General features: G+C 39.5%; 1 protein-coding gene and 2 long non-coding RNA genes across 5 annotated transcripts; 2 read left to right on the top strand and 1 right to left on the bottom strand.

The window, feature by feature from the left end:
* The first annotated feature begins 1192 nt into the window (after window positions 1-1192).
* Window positions 1193-10135, top strand: LOC122863585 (collagenase 3-like). 3 transcript variants are annotated; one of them, XM_044170195.1, is made up of 8 exons: window positions 1194-1439; window positions 3254-3369; window positions 3550-3677; window positions 3813-3961; window positions 4192-4317; window positions 4622-4783; window positions 9291-9477; window positions 9765-10135. In XM_044170195.1, the coding sequence occupies exons 2-8, from the start codon at window positions 3286-3288 to the stop codon at window positions 9883-9885; spliced, it is 957 nt and encodes a 318-aa protein (XP_044026130.1). In that variant the 5' UTR covers window positions 1194-1439; window positions 3254-3285; the 3' UTR covers window positions 9886-10135. The 3 variants fall into 3 exon arrangements, with proteins under 3 accessions (XP_044026131.1, XP_044026130.1, XP_044026129.1); XM_044170194.1 differs by having other exon boundaries at window positions 1195-1439; window positions 9276-9477; XM_044170196.1 differs by lacking the exon at window positions 4622-4783 and having other exon boundaries at window positions 1193-1439; window positions 9276-9477.
* A 3787-nt stretch (window positions 10136-13922) lies between these two features.
* On the top strand, window positions 13923-15705 carry LOC122863586. The gene is made up of 2 exons (XR_006375042.1): window positions 13923-14338; window positions 14919-15705. It is a non-coding gene; the product is annotated as an uncharacterized LOC122863586 (long non-coding RNA).
* LOC122863587 lies at window positions 15436-18894 on the bottom strand. Its single transcript, XR_006375043.1, has 2 exons — window positions 17021-18894; window positions 15436-16873 (listed from the first exon to the last, which is right to left on the bottom strand). It is a non-coding gene; the product is annotated as an uncharacterized LOC122863587 (long non-coding RNA).
* Window positions 18895-18942: the final 48 nt, after the last annotated feature.

Raw genomic sequence — 18942 nt, 5'->3', positions numbered from 1 at the left:
CAACTCATCTACACGTTGGAATGTACCATTATAATATAAGGCATAGTTATCTACGAAGAAGAGGAGGGAATCTCAAAACTTATTTCGCCGTTGTTAAATCAACTTGACACCACCCTCTGTTGGGAGGAATCGTTGTTGGTGTTTTGATCCGCATCGCGATGGGACCAAGAAGTACGACCACATAACACCTGTTTAAGCCTCTTTACATTGGCTCCCTGTTGGTTTTAGGATAGATTTTAAGATCTTGTTGATTACTTTTAAGGCTCTTCATGGCCTGGCCCCAGATTATATTTTAGACCTTGTAATCCCTTATGAACCCTCACGTAGTTTGAGATCTTCGGGCAGGGGTCTCCTGTCTGCTCCTGAGTCCAGGATGAAAACTAAGGGGGACAGAGCTTTTGCTATCAGGGCCCCGAGGCTCTGGAACAACTTGCCCGAAGAAATTAGGTTGTCTTCGTTTAACACATTTTTATCTGAAAGCATATCCTGATTTTACCTGAACTGGCTATTTATTTTACTGTTTATTTTATTGCTTTTGTGTATTTTATGTATATTATTTCTTTATATTTCATCATTCACTGTGGTATTTTATATCTCTTGTTGTGAAGCACTTTGTACTCTGTTTTGATAAGTGCTCTATAAATAAAGTTTTATTATTATTATTATTATTGTTATTGTTTAAATCTGTGCAAGGCAACTTTGGCAACACTGGTGTCCCAAAACAGCAACAAGAGGTAGCTCCAGCCTCAGTCAGTGGACTTCAGTGTCTAGAAATAAAGTCATGTGACATGAGTTAACTGCCCACACCAAACTCATGTTTACCCACCAAGCTGAACTATGGTCACTGTACATCAAAGGTTAAAAAGCACAAGAGCAAGAATACTGAAAACAACATCCTATCTTCTAGTTGTTCGCTGTTGAGGTAACAGTTTTGTATTTTGTCCTCCCTGTTTTAATTTGCTCAGTACTCTTGCCTAGTTTACTACACTGTGTGCATGTGACAAATGATACAAACATATCAGAAGGTAAATCCTAAAGGTGGAATGAAACACATGAAAACATCTTGTTATAAGAAACACTAAGGTGAGAATAGAACAAAACACAATTAAACTGCTTCACAAATGCTTCATCAGTGAAGTTAAACTCCTCCCACTGTGTTATCAGAGGGGCTCTGTTTACCCCCTCTGGCACAGGGGCTTGTCTAAACTGGAATGCATAAGAGGACTCTGCGTACTCTTATTCAGCTTTTATCAGAACAATACATACCTCAGGTTGTCAATGCTGCCTTCATAAGAGGAGAGTGGATGGAGAGAAGAAAACATTTTAACAAGATGTCTCTCGCTGATTTTTGGATTGTGCTGCTGGGTTGTTTAGCCCTGTGTCACGCAGCACCTACCATTGCTCCAACAGTTTCCCCAGAGGACGAAGACCTGGTTGAGGTAATGCAGTACATATTCTGCATAAATATTAGCAACTAGGAACTGTCTGGACTACGCAGGTGAATACAGGAGAACATCTTGCATTTAAAGCCACTGAAGTGATTAGGAAAGTCATAGGTGAGACAGGTTGCAAAATGAGTGAACTCTTTGAATTCAGATTGTGTAAATAGGAAATAAGCACTGCCATAATCTGATGGAATTAAACATTCAATTAAATTCAATTATATTTATATAGCGCCAATTCATAACAGAAGTTATCTCATTGCACTTTTCCTATAGAGCAGGTCTAAACCGTACTCTTTATAATATTATTTACAGAGACCCAACAAATCCCACCATGAGCAAGCATTTGGTGACAGTGGCAAGAAAAAACTTCCTTTAAGAGGCAGAAACCTTGGACAGAACCAGGCTCAATGGTGGGCGGCCGTCCGCCGCTGCCGTGTTAGGTTTTGAGAGAGAGAGAGAGAGAGAGAGAGAGAGAGAGGCACAATGCAAATACCACCTATAATTATTATTATTATTTTAATAGTAGAATAGTAATTGTAGTGTTAATATTAATAAATTAATAATAATAGGAATGCCAGCTATAGGAAAAATAATGTCAGTATTAGTAACAGAGCCAATAACAACTGTAGTAGCAGATGTCGAGCAGGAACACCAGGGCAGCAGGTGGCCCACAACCACAGATCCAGTCTCTGCAGAGGCAGAAATACCTGCTGAAAGCAACAGAAGGAGAGATGAGAGAAAGCACAAAACTACAGGAGAGAGAAGATGTCGAGTTAGTAACATGCAGTAATGGGATAAAAATGCATACAGATGGAGAGGGAGAGAAGGAAAGAGGAAAGAGGTGCATCATGGGAAGTCTCCCAGCAGTCTAGGCCTATAGCAGCATAACTAAGGGATGGTTCAGGACTCACCCAAGCCAGCCCTAACTATAAGCTTTATCAAAGAGGAAAGTCTTAAGCCTACTCTTAAATGTGGAGATGGTGTCTGCCTCCCGAACCCAAACTGGGATCTGATTCCACAGGAGAGGAGCTTGATAACTGAAGACTCTGGCTCCCATTCTACTTTTGGACATTCTAGGAATCATAAGTAACCCTGCATCCTGGGAGCACAGTGTTCTAGTCAGATAATACGGTATTATGCGATCTTTAAGATACGATGGTGCCAGACCATTAAGAGCTTTGTAGGTGAGGAGAAGGATTATAAATTCTATTCTGGATTTTACAGGGAGCCAGTACAGAGAAGCTAATATTGGAGAAATACAATCTCTTTTCCCAGTTCTTGTCAGTACAGGTGCCGCAGCATTCTGGATAAACTGGAGAGTCTTAAAGGACTTAGTCAGGCAGCCGGATAATAAGGAATCGCAGTAGTCCAACCTAGAACTAACAAATGCATGCACTAATTTTTCGGCATCATTTTGAGACAGGATGTACCTGATTTTTGCAATGGATACGAAAAAATCCTGATCAAAGATAACACCGAGGTTCCGTTCGGTGCTGCTGGAGGCCAGGACAATGCCATCTAGAGTAACTATATCTTTAGATAATGTGTCTCGGAGGTATTTGGGACCAAGTACAATAACTTCAGTTTTGTCTGAGTTTAACATCAGAAAGTTGCAGGTCATCCAGGTCTTTATGTCCTTAAGGAATGCTTGAAGTTTAGTTAACTGGTTAGTTTCATCTGGCTTGATTGATAATTGGGTATCATCTGCATAGCAATGAAAGTTTATGTAGTGTTTCCTAATAATATTGCCTAGAGGAAGCATATATAATCACTTGCCTAATAAAATCATCTTTCTTCTCCTGGTATCAGGATACCTTTTCAGTTCTATGCTGATGTTGGGATGAAAAACTCCTCAATGCGAAGCATCACTGAGAACTCCTTCAGCCAGGATCTACAGGCCATGCAGGCTTTCTTTGGCCTGGAGGTAATTACAGTGAATGAAAGATTTTACTTAAGCTTGCCTTTTTGTAATCATTGGAATTATTAATGCTAATAACTTCAACTCTGACAAAGGATTTATACTAGAAATCATATGGCAAATGGCAAAATGTTAACATTGTTCTAACCTCACTTGGTTTTGTTTGTGATATCATCTGATCACCAGGTGACTGGTGTCTTGAATGAGGAGACTGTTGAGGTGGTGAAGGCACCTAGGTGTGGTGTGCCAGACATCAACCGATATGAACACTTTCCTTTTAAACCCAAATGGGGGAAAAGGCTGATTACATACAGGTAACTGGACGTCACATACATGTTAATATTGTCAATACTTTTGTCACATAATTTTATGTTTGGTGGTTAAATATATAAACATCACCCAAAGATGATTATGATAACAACATAGAGTATATAATATTATTTGAACAGGATCACTCAGTATACTCCAGATCTGACCCAGAGACAGGTGGATGCAACCATTGCTCAGGCCTTCCAGCTCTACAGCGATGTGATCCCATTGGACTTTAAACAGATCTACAACGATACTGCGGACATCATGATCCTCTTCACGGTCAAATGTGAGTCTGGATTAAACAAGAGGTATTTAAACACATCCTAAACATCTACTGGTAAATAAAATAACAAGACAAGACTCTACAGCCATACTAGCGGCTCTGTGAGACAAAGTGGTGGACTGACTGACAAACAGACAGACAATGCCCTTAAACATGGCTACATTAGTGATGCCAGCTATGGGAATCATTTTCTCTGCATTCAATTATAGACTTACACCCTGAAACTATTGCAGATCATGGGGACTTTCAGTCTTTTGACGGACAGGGTGGAGTTTTGGCTCATGCTTACGCTCCTGGAGAGGATGAGGGAGGGGACACACACTTCGATGATGATGAAACCTGGACTCTCACCCAAGGAGGTAAATATATTCTACGTTTTAGTAAAGCTGAAGCTGCCCTGTGTACTGGGGAAGAAGTATATAATCTGTGCAGTCCCATGTATAGCAGTTCAGTTCTGAGTGTGAGGAAGAAATGAAGCCTATATATATTCAGCAGAATTGCCCTAATGATTTAGTTTTTACTTCCTTTTCAACAAGTAGCCTATTTTCTCTAATGCTGTAAATCACATGAATTTGCCCATTGATGAAAATAAATACCTGCATGAAAAAGCAAATGTACTGTAAATAAAATAAAATACATCTGATTAGTAATTGTTTTGTTGAGGTGTGAACCTATTGCTGGTGGCGGCTCATGAGTTTGGCCACGCTCTGGGCCTGGATCACTCCAGGGACAGACATGCACTAATGTACCCCATTTATAAATACGTCAACACAAGCGGATACAGGCTGCCAGATGATGACAGGCATGGGATTCAAGCCCTTTATGGTAAGCAAAAACATCAGATTCTTTATAATGATTCACATTAAAGTTAGAGTAACTTTTTGGCATTTGCTGAAATTGTCACTATATTCCTGACAGTAGTACATGAAATAATCTGTGAAAAAAATCAGGTTGCTCTGGCTCCTCCTAGTACTCCTAATGTAATTTGCAATAATCCGAACCCGAACTAAAACAACCGATAAGAGCCAGGAGTCTCTAACGCAGTGTCAATCACTGCTTGTGCATGTGCACACACTGCGCAGCCCCCGCACACTCTGTGCATGTGCACACACTGCGCAGCCCCCGCACACTCAATCTCAATATCTTCAGCACGCAGCTTCAAGAGAACCTTTGCAAACACAGAATCAACCAGCAATGAAAAGACTGCCCATCCTTCTTTTGCCTACAACAGCGTTTAGTACAAAACACTTGTTTGAACATATCCCGGCTCCGCACGGAGCTTCGGTCTCATTATAGATGCCATGGCGCTCATTTCGACAAGAGGCATGTTGACAAATAGTGGGGGAAAACTTCTGAGGTAGGACTATGGTGTGTGGTGTAACGTTAGCTACTAGCCTTGCAACTTTCACTGGCACAAATCATGCCCAATTTCTTTCTCCGTGTCATTAGAGGTTGGTGTGACAGTCCAATGATACGGCGCTCCACTCCTATAGAAATCTCTGCTGATTCTTGCCCCTTACCTAAGCTTTCCAGCATCAGGATTCAAACCGTTGCCACAGAGTGTGTTAACTCGCACCATGTACTCTAACCACTCTGCTACTGACCATAATGGTAATTGAAATCATTGACAGTTAAAAAGGAGATGTGTGTTAAACACATCTTAAAACAAATCAGACACTGCTGCAGGTGTAATCAATCATCCAATCTAACATGTGGAACTGTATGCAGTTTGGAAAAAAAACTATTCTAAAAGGAATACAGCCAGATACAAACCCCACACCATGTGGTTTTGTACCACATTCAATTAACCATTCTGCCACTAAGCAGCAGCAGCAGCAACTGTGCTGCTGCAAAGCTAACAGCCAGAGAGGACGAGACTGTTTCCCAGAGCCAGCAAACCAGCTCCAGACAGCGATACTCACAACTCTCCTGCTACTTTGACAAAAAGATGTGTATTGGATTAGAATTACATACCCTACCTTTAAGGCAAGTCCTTTGTTTGTTTGTGCCATCCATCCATCCAGCCCACCTCCTCCAGAAGCAGACTTTCTCGTTCTTTATACTAAGTCACCTGACTTCCTCCTTTGCTCCTGTCATAATTACCACGACCACTAGAGGTTGCATCCTACAATAAACGTAAACATGAGTTGTAATAAGCTGCTTGCACAACCTATGTGGACATTTTCTGGTAAGGACAGTCTGAGTAGTAGTAGTAGCAGAAGTAGATGTACAGAAAGCCCTTTGAGCATTTATTCAATATCCTTGATATCAGACGTTGGTTTCCTCCACTAGTTCAGTCTTTGTCAGCACTAGTTGGACATTTGGTCTCACTAGTGGCACACTGGACTGTACTAGTAATGTTGAAAGTCTTACTAGTGAGGCTCAAAATCTTTACTAGTTAACTAGTGAGATCCACAATATCTACTAGTTACACTAGTGAGAGACATTTTAACTTAAATAATAGCTAGCGAGGTCCAAAATGCTCACTAGTTGAACTAGTTAAAGTCTCTTTTGACCTTACTAGTTAACTATTGAGGCTCAAAATGTTTACTAGTTGAACAAGTGAATGTCAAAATGTTAACTAGTTACACTAGTGAAGGCCAAAATGCTGACTAGTTAACTAGGTCACCGTGACAAAGATGGCACATGTAGATGTGGCTGCCAATACCTCCCTCAAACTTTGCTACATTTTTGTTTTAATTTGTTATCTTCTCGCCTTCATTACTGAAGCACGTATTACTTATGACAGTAATACACTCATCAACATCGGAAAAGGAAGTGCAGGGATTGGATTAAGTGCAGTGGACCTTGAGATGATCACTGCTCACAGCAGCTCCTGTCCAGACAACAAGACCAGCCGAGCCAAATGTTATCGCAAGCTTTGTGATCGAACCAGGAAGAGAGGAAAAAGAGCTGGAATAAGAGCTAGACTAACCCAGGTTGGACCTAAGGCTATTCCACTACCCAGCCTACTCCTGGCTAACGTCCGGTCTCAGGAAAATAAAATGGATGAGATAAGACTCAGCAAAAAGGAAATCAGAGACTGCTGTGCCCTCATCTTTGCTGAGACCTTGTTCCACCACAATATCCTGGATCAAGCTATTGCACTCGACGGGCGGAGCGTGTTCCACACTGACAGAACACAAGACTCGAGTAAGACGAGAGGTGGCAGAGTCTGTGTTTACATAAATAATGCTAGTTGCTCAAACACAGTCAAAGTATATGGACAATGTTTGCCAGATGTGGAATTTTTATTGGTAAAATGTCAACCATATTATCTGCCCAGAGAACCACCAGTGTTTTTGTTGCTGCTGTTTCTCCAGATGCAAATTCAAAAAATGCATTACAGGAACTGTATGAGGTCATCAGTAGTCACAAGGCAAAATATGTAAATTTTTATTGTAGCTGGTGATTTTAATCAAACAGACCTCAGAACTATTTTACCTAAATTCCACCAGCATGTCCGCATACCCACCAGGGGAACAAATACACTGGACCATGTGTACACGAACATTCCTGGCCGCTACAAAGCCCTCCCTCACCCCCATTTTAGTCAGTTAGACCATATTTCCCTGCTTCTACTGTCTACTTACACCTAGCTGATAAAATGGTCAAACCATCAGTAAAAACAGTTAAAGTGTGGACAGATGAAGCTACAGCTCTACAGGACTGTTTTGAGTGCACAGACTGGCTCATGTTCAGAGATGCCGGCGTCCAGGGGAACCACATCAACCTTGAGGAATACATACATCATCAGTGACATCATACATCAGCAAATGTGTTGATGATGTGGTGATCACAAAGACAATAAAATCATTCCCCAACCAGAAAGCCTGGATGAATGGAGAGGTGAGGGCTCTACTCAGAGCCAAAAAAGCTGCTTTTCGGTCAGGAGACAAGGAACACCGCCAGAGCAAGACTGAAAGCTGGCATCAAAGAGGCAAAGTTGAGACATCAGGAGAGACTGGAGAGAGACCTCATCACCAACAGCACCAAAGATATGTGGCAGGTGATCAAAAACATCACAGGCTACAAAAGCAGGAGCGCCTTCATCATGTGTGAGGCCACATTACCAGCTGACCTTAACACATTTTATGCTCATTTTGATCTCCCCAACAAAGAGTCAGCTATAAAGTCTACTCTGCGTCCAGAAGGCCGGCCATTGTCAGTATCCACAGCGGATGTGAGAAGAATCCTGCTGAGAGTGAATATAAGTAAAGTTGCTGGGCCTGATAACATCCCTGGCCGTGTACTAAGAACATGTGCCAATCAGCTCGTTGATGTTATTACCACCATGTAAAATATTTTTATTTCTATGACTTATTATTTATTCACTCATCTACTGTATACAATTTTTGTATATAACATTTGTTTTTGAGTAGCAGCAGTAAAGGGAAATACAACTCAAATTGTTATTATCATTATACAACCCTGTGTTGTTAAATGATTAATCAATCCACCTTATACCTTGTAGTTAAGGCCTTTTGGTATTTGTTATGGTATTGGATTTCTCCAGAATCGTATACACCAACTTTAACTAGTAAGAGCCAAAATGTCCACTAGTTAACTAGTTAAATACTTTTTTGACCTTACTAGTTAACTACTGAGGCTCAAATGTTTTACTATTTAACTAGTGACAGTGATGTGTTCTTTACTCCAAACTGTTTCAGTGTATGAACCTGGACTGTGTGTGACCTCTTGGATGTGTAGAAGAACACAGAATATTAATTAACATTAGATCCTGACTGATCATGAGAGATTTAAATAATCAATTAAGTTACTTTGCTGTGCCTTGTGTGTAAATGGGGAAATGTTAATAGGGAGAGCGTCACCCTATTTCACCTACCCGCATCCACTATTAATCAGAATGTTCATTTTTATGATCCGGCCCACCCTATCCGCGGATTATCCACGGTGCCCGTGGATATAACTGTGATCCAGAACATCAAAACATATCAAGCTGTGTGCGTAAACTGTCAAAGTCAAAATCCCTCTCGTAGAGATCCACTGTGGAGGACAGGAAACTGACCGTTTGCCTTTTCAGCTGCTGATACAATGAGGCACTCCAGGGCAGTAGATTTATGTATTTTAATGAATACTTGTAAAGTAAGAGCAATAAATGATTTAATAGTTTTTGTTATTTAGCAAAATGTTGAATCAGATCAGAATCAAACCAAACCACGGCCTTCTTCAGCAGCTTATTTGTGTTCTCTAAAGGGTACAAAGTGAAATGAGACAACTTTATGTTGATGTAAAGGTTTTGTGTTGAATACCACTTTATGTCCATAACATTTCTGTTTCTTTCTTGGTTTCCCAGACAGCTCTGATCCAGTCAGCTCTGATCCAGTCAGCTCTGATCCAGTCAGCTCTGATCCAGGCAGCTCTGATCCAGGCAGCTCTGGTCCAGCCAGCTCTGGTCCAGATGACTGCTGTTTTCAGTTTTACCCCAAAAGGTTGCCTATAAGGAGGGTGGTGAGGTACAGATACACAGACCCGCGGTGTTCAAAGGAAGCTGTGATGTGAGTGTCTTATCTCCTGCTATTAAACTTCAACCTTACAAGTTCACAATCAACTTTATTGGCCATGTATGTTTAATTATACAAACATACTTCCTGTGTATTCATACACAGGAAGATTCACATATAAACAACAAATGGTAACAAATGCACAGTATCTACATAAGTTCAAATGTTAATATAAATTTATTGGAAACAGACTCTCAGTGTTAATTTTTTAATGAAAAAGAGTATCTGTCACCAAAAACTGACACTGAAAACGGCATCAACAGTCTTTGTCTCTGTTTCAGTTTTACGATGATCAGTGGTGCTGAACTCTGTACCAACCCGTCTGAGCCGTGGGTCCAGAATATCATCACCGCCAAAGAGTGGGACCATACCAACACAGCTCTGGGTGTAAAATCTAACTGACCCAACGTGTGTTTTAACACCACACTTTAAAGCTCGCTGAGCCACGCAGAAGGGGTGGTGTAGTGGTAACCTGCAATCTATCTTCAGCTTTCTCTACTTTTATACAGAATATTTTTCTATTAGCTTAAAAATAAATGCAAAATAACTTTTTTTGTTATCTGTTCTTTTGCCTGTTTTAATGTGGTTTCAAGTGATGCATTGAAAGATTAGATATAAGCTATTTTCCAATAAATCACGTGCTTAAAATGTTTTCCGATATTTTATTAAAAATCATATAGGATATTTATTTTCTCTTTGTTGATCAAAGGCTTGATAGTCCGGCACAAACAATCAAATTGAACTCTTTAGACAAGCATGAGTAAAACAGGATTTTGTGAATTAGTTAAAAATAACATCACTTTCTTTTATTTCTGTGTAAATTAGCGACAATCTCTACTTCAGCTGCCCTTTATTTGCAGTTTAGTGTGTGATGTACCTCTGTGACCAGCAGATGTGGCTCTTCTCTCTTTTCACATTCTCTGAAATCCGAAAATGTTTCACAGTGGTTTCCAAAGCCAGGTTTTTATTGCTCTTGGTAGACTGCAGCAAAATGAGGAATTGTTTAATCTAATTGGTGATTGCACTCTTGAGAACAGCTCAGTGAGATGGTGTCTGAAGTATCTCAACTCAACTTTTCTGTCAGCTAAACCACAGTGTAGTCAGTTATGGAGTTATGTACCAAATCAAACCTCTCAGATGGCTACTGTCTGGGGTCAATGCTGAAATGAAACACACTTGAGGAAAAGTATATGATGAACAAGACCAGACTGTAGGTGGCAAGTTTAACTCCCAGTGCTCTTACTTTGTTAGACTTCCTAGACATTTCTAGATAAAGTGACCTCCTGCTCCAGAACCACACCTCAAATGATGTCAGTGCGGTGACATCATCACCCAGTTTTTCTTTAAATAGTTTCAGACCCATATTTGTATTTTGATGTCCTGCCACCCTCCATGCTACTTCATATGCGTGTCTGTGTGTGTGTGTGTGTGTGTGTACGTATACATACATAGTCTTGTGAGCACAATTACTCAATGAACATGATTTACTGTTGGTTCGGTGAAAATACTCATTCATGGCACAACGAAGGGAGTCTTGGAGATGTCCTATTACATTTGCATATAAGCATGTCTGTCAGCGAGACCTACCTGTAGCAGAAAGAAATAAGGACACAAGCAAGCAGCCTGAGGTTTTACAGCTACCACAAAGTATTCAGATCCTTTACATAGGTAAAAGTACCAACATGTTAGTGTAAAAATACTCCATTAGAAGTACAAGTCCCTCATTAAAATCCTACTTCAGTAAAAATACAGAAGTATTATCAGCAAAATGTAGTTTAAGTATCAAAAGTAAAAGCATTGTTAGCATTTGAATGTTGTAGACAGTTGATGTGAAGCTACTACTTTATAGATAGTTAGGTAGTTTACTCCAATGGCTCCCAACCTCGGGGTCAGGCCCCAGCAAAGGGTCCCAAGATAAATCTGAGGGGTCGTGACATAATTAATTAATGAGGGAGGAAAGAAGAAAAAGGATTTTGCTAATCTTTGCTTTTTTGTGAAATAATGGGTCATTTAACCTGTTTGGGCCTTGAACAATTATTTAAATGAAACTATCAGAAGTTTAGAGGGGAAATCTCTCTTTGGTGGAACTGCTAACAACTCATAGACATCTGAAACATGACAAGGAGCCCCTCCACTACCACTCTCATGTTTACGCTAAATATAAGGCTACAGCCAGCCACCAGTTAGCTTAGCTCAGCATAAAGACTGGAAGCAGAGGAAAACCCATAGCCTGGCTCCAACGGTAACAAAATCCACCTACCAGCAGTCATAAAGCTCATTAATACGTTATATATAACGCAGAAGCTAAGATTAGCTAATTTGCCGTGAGCCTTGATCTGTGATGCTGGCAAATAACGTCCTCCTCTTCCCACCCACACCCCACCGCACCGCCCAAATTTGAAGGCGGACTTTCCATGTCACTTCTTCCAAACCAAACCTTAATTTACTCAGGTGATGTCATTTGAATACATTTCCTAGTCTTTGCAACGATCCTTTGTGAGCCACAGAAGGCTTCATACTACTTTTTATTAAATTTTTAGCTCTCCTACCCAACTTTGTTGGTTATTACATGTCCGTATAAGTGCAGTCTTGTTGCATTATACTCCTGCCTCTGTTACAAACCACAGGTTTCAGTGTGAGTTAGCAGAGGGTGGATTTCCGCAGTAGTCAGCCTCCGGGGGTTTTGTGTTTGTGTGTCTGTTTTATTAATATGTATGTCTCCTTAATGTATATCTACAACCAATGACTCATAACCAGAAGAAAATATATTAAAGTTTTTCTTCTCAGTATTTTAGTAGCAGAAGTAACTTTGCACATATATATTCCATTCTGTGAAATTTAAATGCACACTGCAAGCGGTGGTGGAATGTAACTAAGTACATTTACTCAAGTACGGTACTTGAGTACAAGTCTGAGGTATTTCCATTTCATGCTACTTTATACTTCTACTCCACTTCATTTTGGAGACAAATATTGTTCTTTTACTCCACTACATTTATTTGATAGCTTTAGTTACTAGCTACTTTGCAGATTTAGATTATTAATACAATATGTAAATCAACTAATAGATTATGGTATATTATGTTAAGATACCCAGCAGTATATAAAGCAGTTCAAATTATCCCCACCTTTACCAGCTGCAACATTAAAGTGATGTGCACATTAACATCACTAATTAGTATTTTAGGTATATTTTTATGCTAATACTTTTTTACTTTTACTTATGTAAGATTTTGAATGCAGGACTTTTATATGTAACAAAGTAAAAGATCTGAATGCTGATTGCAAGACAGTAAAAAACTATTACACACCTTAAATGTAACAAATGCAAAACCATCCACATCTGTACTGAGCTTAGAGGTCAGACACAGATCATTCAGGCCCAGTCTACAGTTTAACATGAAGTGGACGTGTAATCACTAAACATTTAGGTAAGAATTAAACTATGTAGTGAATTTATTGGTTCTGGATAATCAGACATACAGGAAGACATTTCTGTCACAAATGAACCAACTGTCATCTATGGTAAGTTGTGGTAAGTTATGTGCGTTATGCTATGTGGTTAAGAAATTGAAACAATTTTTATTAGAGTACATCTGATTCTACGAGTGTGTGTCTCACTGTATTCAAATTTAACTGGTGCACAGAGGCGTCCCTGTGGTTTACAGGTTAAGATGCTGACCCCTCATTTCCTGTCCTCTCTCGACTGTCAAAAATCTCTAAGATGATGTTTTCATACAAAAAACAAACACATACACAATATCCCTAACCTATACCCCAAAATCCTCACATGGTTAAATTCAGGATTCAAACAGAAAAACAATGTAGTCAGTATTAATATTGTCAATATAGTTGAAAATGCCCTTAAATTTTCTTAAATTGCCTGTGTGATTCATGTGTAAATGCAGCTTTTGTCCTCGTTATCCACCACAGATGCAGATTTTTTTTTCATTCCACATGCTAACTCCACAAAAACTGCTGTGGAAATATATATACATACAGTAAATAAAAAACCATTGTCATAAAACTCACCAGTCACAGAGCAGATCATAGACATGTTGTGAACAGACAGTTTTTTGTTTGGCCCCTTGAGCTTCAATGAGTACGAAAGAAGATTTGAAAATAAAACTAATAAAAGTTGAGTTCCTAACCTGCTCTATGTACAGGGTACTTTAAAGTTTGAGAAGAGGGACAGAATTTAATCAGGCTTTGTAACTTCTTCTTAAAATAGACCTTATTTTTGCCAACATGTTTACACACATTACTCACATTAAAGATAATATCATCTCATTTATCATGTTTCATTATTTTAAACCATATCCTTTAAAAGACCACATGAACCAGCAGCAGGGGGAGAAACCACAGGGCGTCTGCAAACTGCACAAACACACATAAAGTGACTGAGGTATAGATGTGATATTTTAAATTTCGGAATCTGCTCTCACCCACAACGTCCTCTGTCCTCCACCCTCACTCTTCTTTCCGCTACCTGTCTTTTTACTGACAAGTGTTGACCACATGACTGCAGTTGGTTTGCATGCTGGGCAGTTTCAGGTTATGGTCTTATTTTGTCATGGAACCTGCAACCCATGCTCACACATGCGCACGCACGCACACACACACACACACACACACATGCACACACACAAACAAACACACACACGACTAGCAGGATAATAAAAGTGAGGGACTGTGAGTGAAGCGGACAGAAAGAAGACAGACACCTTCAAGACAACAAGATAGGCAAGCAGGCCAGATAGACAACAATCAAGATGATGATGATGATGATGAAAGCCCATCATTCTGGTGACCTGTATCTTGCTTTTCTCATCTCTCACCATTGTGGCATCTGAAAGTAAGCTGACTGCATTCCACCGATTTATTCTCTTAAAGGGCAAATCTATCTTTAGGTTTCTGTAATCATTTCTAAATATCCCTCTTGAGGATCAATTAGGTGTCATCTGATAAAAGGTCAAAATAATTCATAATAATACGGTTCCATCATTTAAAAAGAGATTGGGTTGAAAATAAACAAAAGCTGCTCATTAAAGACGGAGTCGGCATAACAAGGTTTATACTGTCTCATTTCTGAAAGTTTGGGAGGGAAAAAGACTGAAAGCTTCTCATAAATGAAGCATTATTAACAGTCACCGATTTAAAAAGAATGAAAATATGAAACATTTGCAGTAGATGTATGTGTTTTAATAAATACTGGTAAGTTAAGAGCACTTAAATAAATGATTTAATAGTTTTTGTTATTTAGTAAAATGTTGAATCAGATCAGAATCAAACCAAACCACGGCCTTCTTCAGCAGCTTATCTGTGTTCTCTAAAGGGTACAAAGTGAAATGAGACAACTTTATGTTGACGTAATGGTTTTGTGTTGAATACCACTTTATGTCCATAACATTTCTGTTTCTTTCTTGGTTTCCCAGACAGCTCTGGTCCAGATGACTGCTGTTTTCAGTTTTACCCCAAAAGGTTGCCTATAAGGAGGGTGGTGAGCTACAAATACACAGACCCGCGGTGTTCAAAGAAAGCTGTGATGTGAGTGTCTTATCTCCTGTTATTAAACTTCAACCTTACAAGTTCACAATCAACTTTATTGGCCATGTATGTTTAATTATACAAACAAATTGACTCAGGTTTGAATGTATTCATACACAGGAAGATTCACGTATACACATGCTGCTAAACAAAGACAACAAAGCTACACAAAGTTTATTAAACCTAAACATACTGTATAGTTATTATGTACAGGCATGTACTTATGAATATAGATGTACATATAAACAACAAATGGTAACAAATGCACAGTATCTACATAAGTTCAAATGTTAATATAAATTTATTGGAAACAGACTCTCAGTGTTAATTTTTTAATGAAAAAGAGTATCTGTCACCAAAAACTGACACTGAAAACGGCATCAACAGTCTTTGTCTCTGTTTCAGTTTACGATGATCAGTGGTGCTGAACTCTGTACCAACCCGTCTGAGCCGTGGGTCCAGAATATCATCACCGCCAAAGAGTGGGACCATACCAACACAGCTCTGGGTGTAAAATCTAACTGACCCAACGTGTGTTTTAACACCACACTTTAAAGCTCGCTGAGCCACGCAGAAGGGGTGGTGTAGTGGTAACCTGCAATCTATCTTCAGCTTTCTCTACTTTTATACAGAATATTTTTCTATTAGCTTAAAAATAAATGCAAAATAACTTTTTTGTTATCTGTTCTTTTGCCTGTTTTAATGTGGTTTCAAGTGATGCATTGAAAGATTAGATATAAGCTATTTTCCAATAAATCACGTGCTTAAAATGTTTTCCGATATTTTATTAAAAAATCATATAGGATATTTATTTTCTCTTTGTTGATCAAAGGCTTGATAGTCCGGCACAAACAATCAAATTGAACTCTTTAGACAAGCATGAGTAAAACAGGATTTTGTGAATTAGTTAAAAAATAACATCACTTTCTTTTATTTCTGTGTAAATTAGCGACAGTCTCTACTTCAGCTGCCCTTTATTTGCAGTTTAGTGTGTGATGTACCTCTGTGACCAGCAGATGTGGCTCTTCTCTCTTTTTCACATTCTCTGAAATCCGAAAATGTTTCACAGTGGTTTCCAAAGCCAGGTTTTTATTGCTCTTGGTAGACTGCAGCAAAATGAGGAATTGTTTAATCTAATTGGTGATTGCACTCTTGAGAACAGCTCAGTGAGATGGTGTCTGAAGTATCTCAACTCAACTTTTCTGTCAGCTAAACCACAGTGTAGTCAGTTATGGAGTTATGTACCAAATCAAACCTCTCAGACGGCTACTGTCTGGGGTCAATGCTGAAATGAAACACACTTGAGGAAAAGTATATGATGAACAAGACCAGACTGTAGGTGGCAAGTTTAACTCCCAATGCTCTTACTTTGTTAGACTTCCTGGACATTTCTAGATAAAGTGACCTCCTGCCCCAGAACCACACCTCAAATGACGTCAGTGCGGTAACATCATCACCCAGTTTTTCTTTAAATAGTTTCAGACCCATATTTGTATTTTGATGTCCTGCCACCCTCCATGCTACTTCATATGTGTGTGTGCGTGTGTGTGTGTACATACGCAATCTTGCGAGCAAAATTACTCAATGAAAGCTCATGACAAAGGCTTTATACTCACACCACAGAGGAGATGGTCTGATTAGATTTTGGAGGACCTTGCTGCATAGAATCAGGCAGGAGATGGGGCATCTCTTGATGATCAGCAACAATCATGTTAATGAATACAAATGATTAAAGGCCACCACATCTCACTTCAACACTCTGGATTTGCTGTTGGTTCGGTGAAAATACTCATTCATGGCACAATGAAGTTTGCATATAAGCATGTCTGTCAGCGAGACCTACCTGTAGCAGAAAGAAATGAGTACAGCTGTCAGATAAACGTAGTAAAGTACAATATTTCCCACTGAAATGTAGTTTAAAGTACCATAAAATAGAAATTAAGTACAAGAACCTCAAAATTGTAGTATAGTACTTAATAATTTTACTTACTTACTACAGTAAATCTACTTTGTTACTTTCCACCGCTGACAGTCACATTCCTGAAGTATTTCAACCAGCATCACATTGAATTCATTCGTTTTAGCAATCGAAAGACTATTACTTCCTGTACAGAAAGGTGTTAACAATGAGTGTTATATATTTGGTATTTTACACATATATAAGCACATGTAATGATCACTGAATATATAAAATATCTGTGACCTTGCACTGAAAGAGCTCCAGTGTTGGTGAGCACAAAGAACGTTTCTGTCTTTACTGCGTGTTCCTGCTGCTTTATCCTAACAATGAAAGAATGTTTGTTCATAAAAAGCTGAATGAAAACACAATCCGCTGTGATACACTGGTGCAGGGACTTCATGTGGCATTACAGGAGACTGAGAGAAATGAAGAGAAGGGAGAACAAAGATAAAGAAAAGAGAGTGTGTGAACGATACAGTCACTGTGGCGATGATACAGTCTGAGGTGAGGGACACAATGGGATGTCATCAGGAGCACACACACACACACACACACACATAAACACACATACGTATATAAATAACCGGTGTGTGATGTCAGCTTTTCCTGACAGATGGGATCAACATAAATTAAACCCTGACAGAGCGAGAGAGAGAGAGAGAGAGAGAGAGAAAGAGTGTGTGTGTGTGTGTGCTGAAGCAATAAGACAGGCCGGATGGAGAAAAAGTAAAAGAGGTTCACGCAGTCGAATGTACAAGAATATTTTTAGCAACAAAAGTGTGACAGCATGTGGCAAGAAAGACCACCGCCTGTCACTCACTCACACACACACACACATACACACACACACACACTTTTGTGTTTCTGTACTTGTGAGGACCCTCATTGACATAATGCATTCCCTAGCTCCTTACCCTAACCTTAACCATCACAACTAAATACCTAACTCTAATCCCAACCTAAACCTAATTCTAACCTGAACCTGAAAACCAAGTCCCTCAACCAGAACCCTCAAACACTCCTTTAAACATCTGTCCGAAACTCAGGACCGGCCAAAATGTTCTCACTCTCAAAAAATGTTCTCACACCCAAGGTCTAAAACTCAAATTGGTCCTCACAAAGATAACAGTGTGTGTACGAGTACACACACACACACACACACACACATACAGACACACACGCATACACTCCAGGCTCTGCTGCAGGTACCCAAAACAAAAGACAGGCAATGATAGCCGACAGTCAACAAACAAAAGCAAACAACTGACTCCAGAGCAACAGCTACATGTCATATCACATCCTGCTGAACATTGCCTGTTGACACACAAACACACGCACACAATTAGAAGGTTATTACGATTCTCATCATTAAGTGCAGATGGGGAAATTAGACTGTAAATCACCTGTCTAATGCTGGTCATTTATCACCAGCCTAACAGACGTAGAGTCACTGGTGTAACTCTCAAAGCCAAAATGTCACTTTAAGATGGCTGCCGTGTAACTTTTCCTGTCACGTTGTCATGGTAATAAGCATTAGCGCATTACACTGCATGCCTTTGGCTGAACAATCCAATGATGATTGAGTTCAGAGTCCAGATTTCACAGAGTCCTGCGCTGTCAGACACATGATACTGTCGCTTTGCATGACAAAAAGTAAAGTAAAGCCACCTTCTATAGCGGCTATCTTGTGTTTTTCAAAGAAGATTAAAAGGAAATTAAAATTGGGAATTGAATAGAAATTAAGAGAGAGAGAGGTACGGGGAGATGAGAAAGAGAAGGGAGCCAAAACCTACAGATCAATATCTTCCGTATAATTACCTACAGCTTCCTGGGTTGCTTGGAGACCAAATAGAGATGAGAGAGAGAGACACACACACATAAAGGCTGAGAATAATCTCAAGGTTGCACTGATTTTCATTGTGTTTTTGCCACTTGTGTTTAAAGTCATTCTG

The sequence above is a fragment of the Siniperca chuatsi genome, linkage group LG16, assembly GCF_020085105.1.
Source record: "Siniperca chuatsi isolate FFG_IHB_CAS linkage group LG16, ASM2008510v1, whole genome shotgun sequence".
Classification (NCBI taxonomy): Eukaryota; Metazoa; Chordata; class Actinopteri; order Centrarchiformes; family Sinipercidae; genus Siniperca; species Siniperca chuatsi.
The sequence above is the reverse complement of the archived record's forward strand: the minus strand, read 5'-3'. Positions and strand labels throughout refer to the sequence as shown.

Excerpts from the sequence above, each read along its gene's own strand:
- LOC122863585 (XM_044170194.1), top strand. The coding sequence starts at position 3,286 with ATGAAAAACTCCTCAATGCGAAGCATCACTGAGAACTCCTTCAGCCAG. Across the intron at positions 3,678-3,812 it reads AAAAGGCTGATTACATACAG|GATCACTCAGTATACTCCAG; the intron begins GTAACTGGACGT and ends TTATTTGAACAG. Across the intron at positions 9,478-9,764 it reads TGTTCAAAGGAAGCTGTGAT|TTTTACGATGATCAGTGGTG; the intron begins GTGAGTGTCTTA and ends TCTCTGTTTCAG.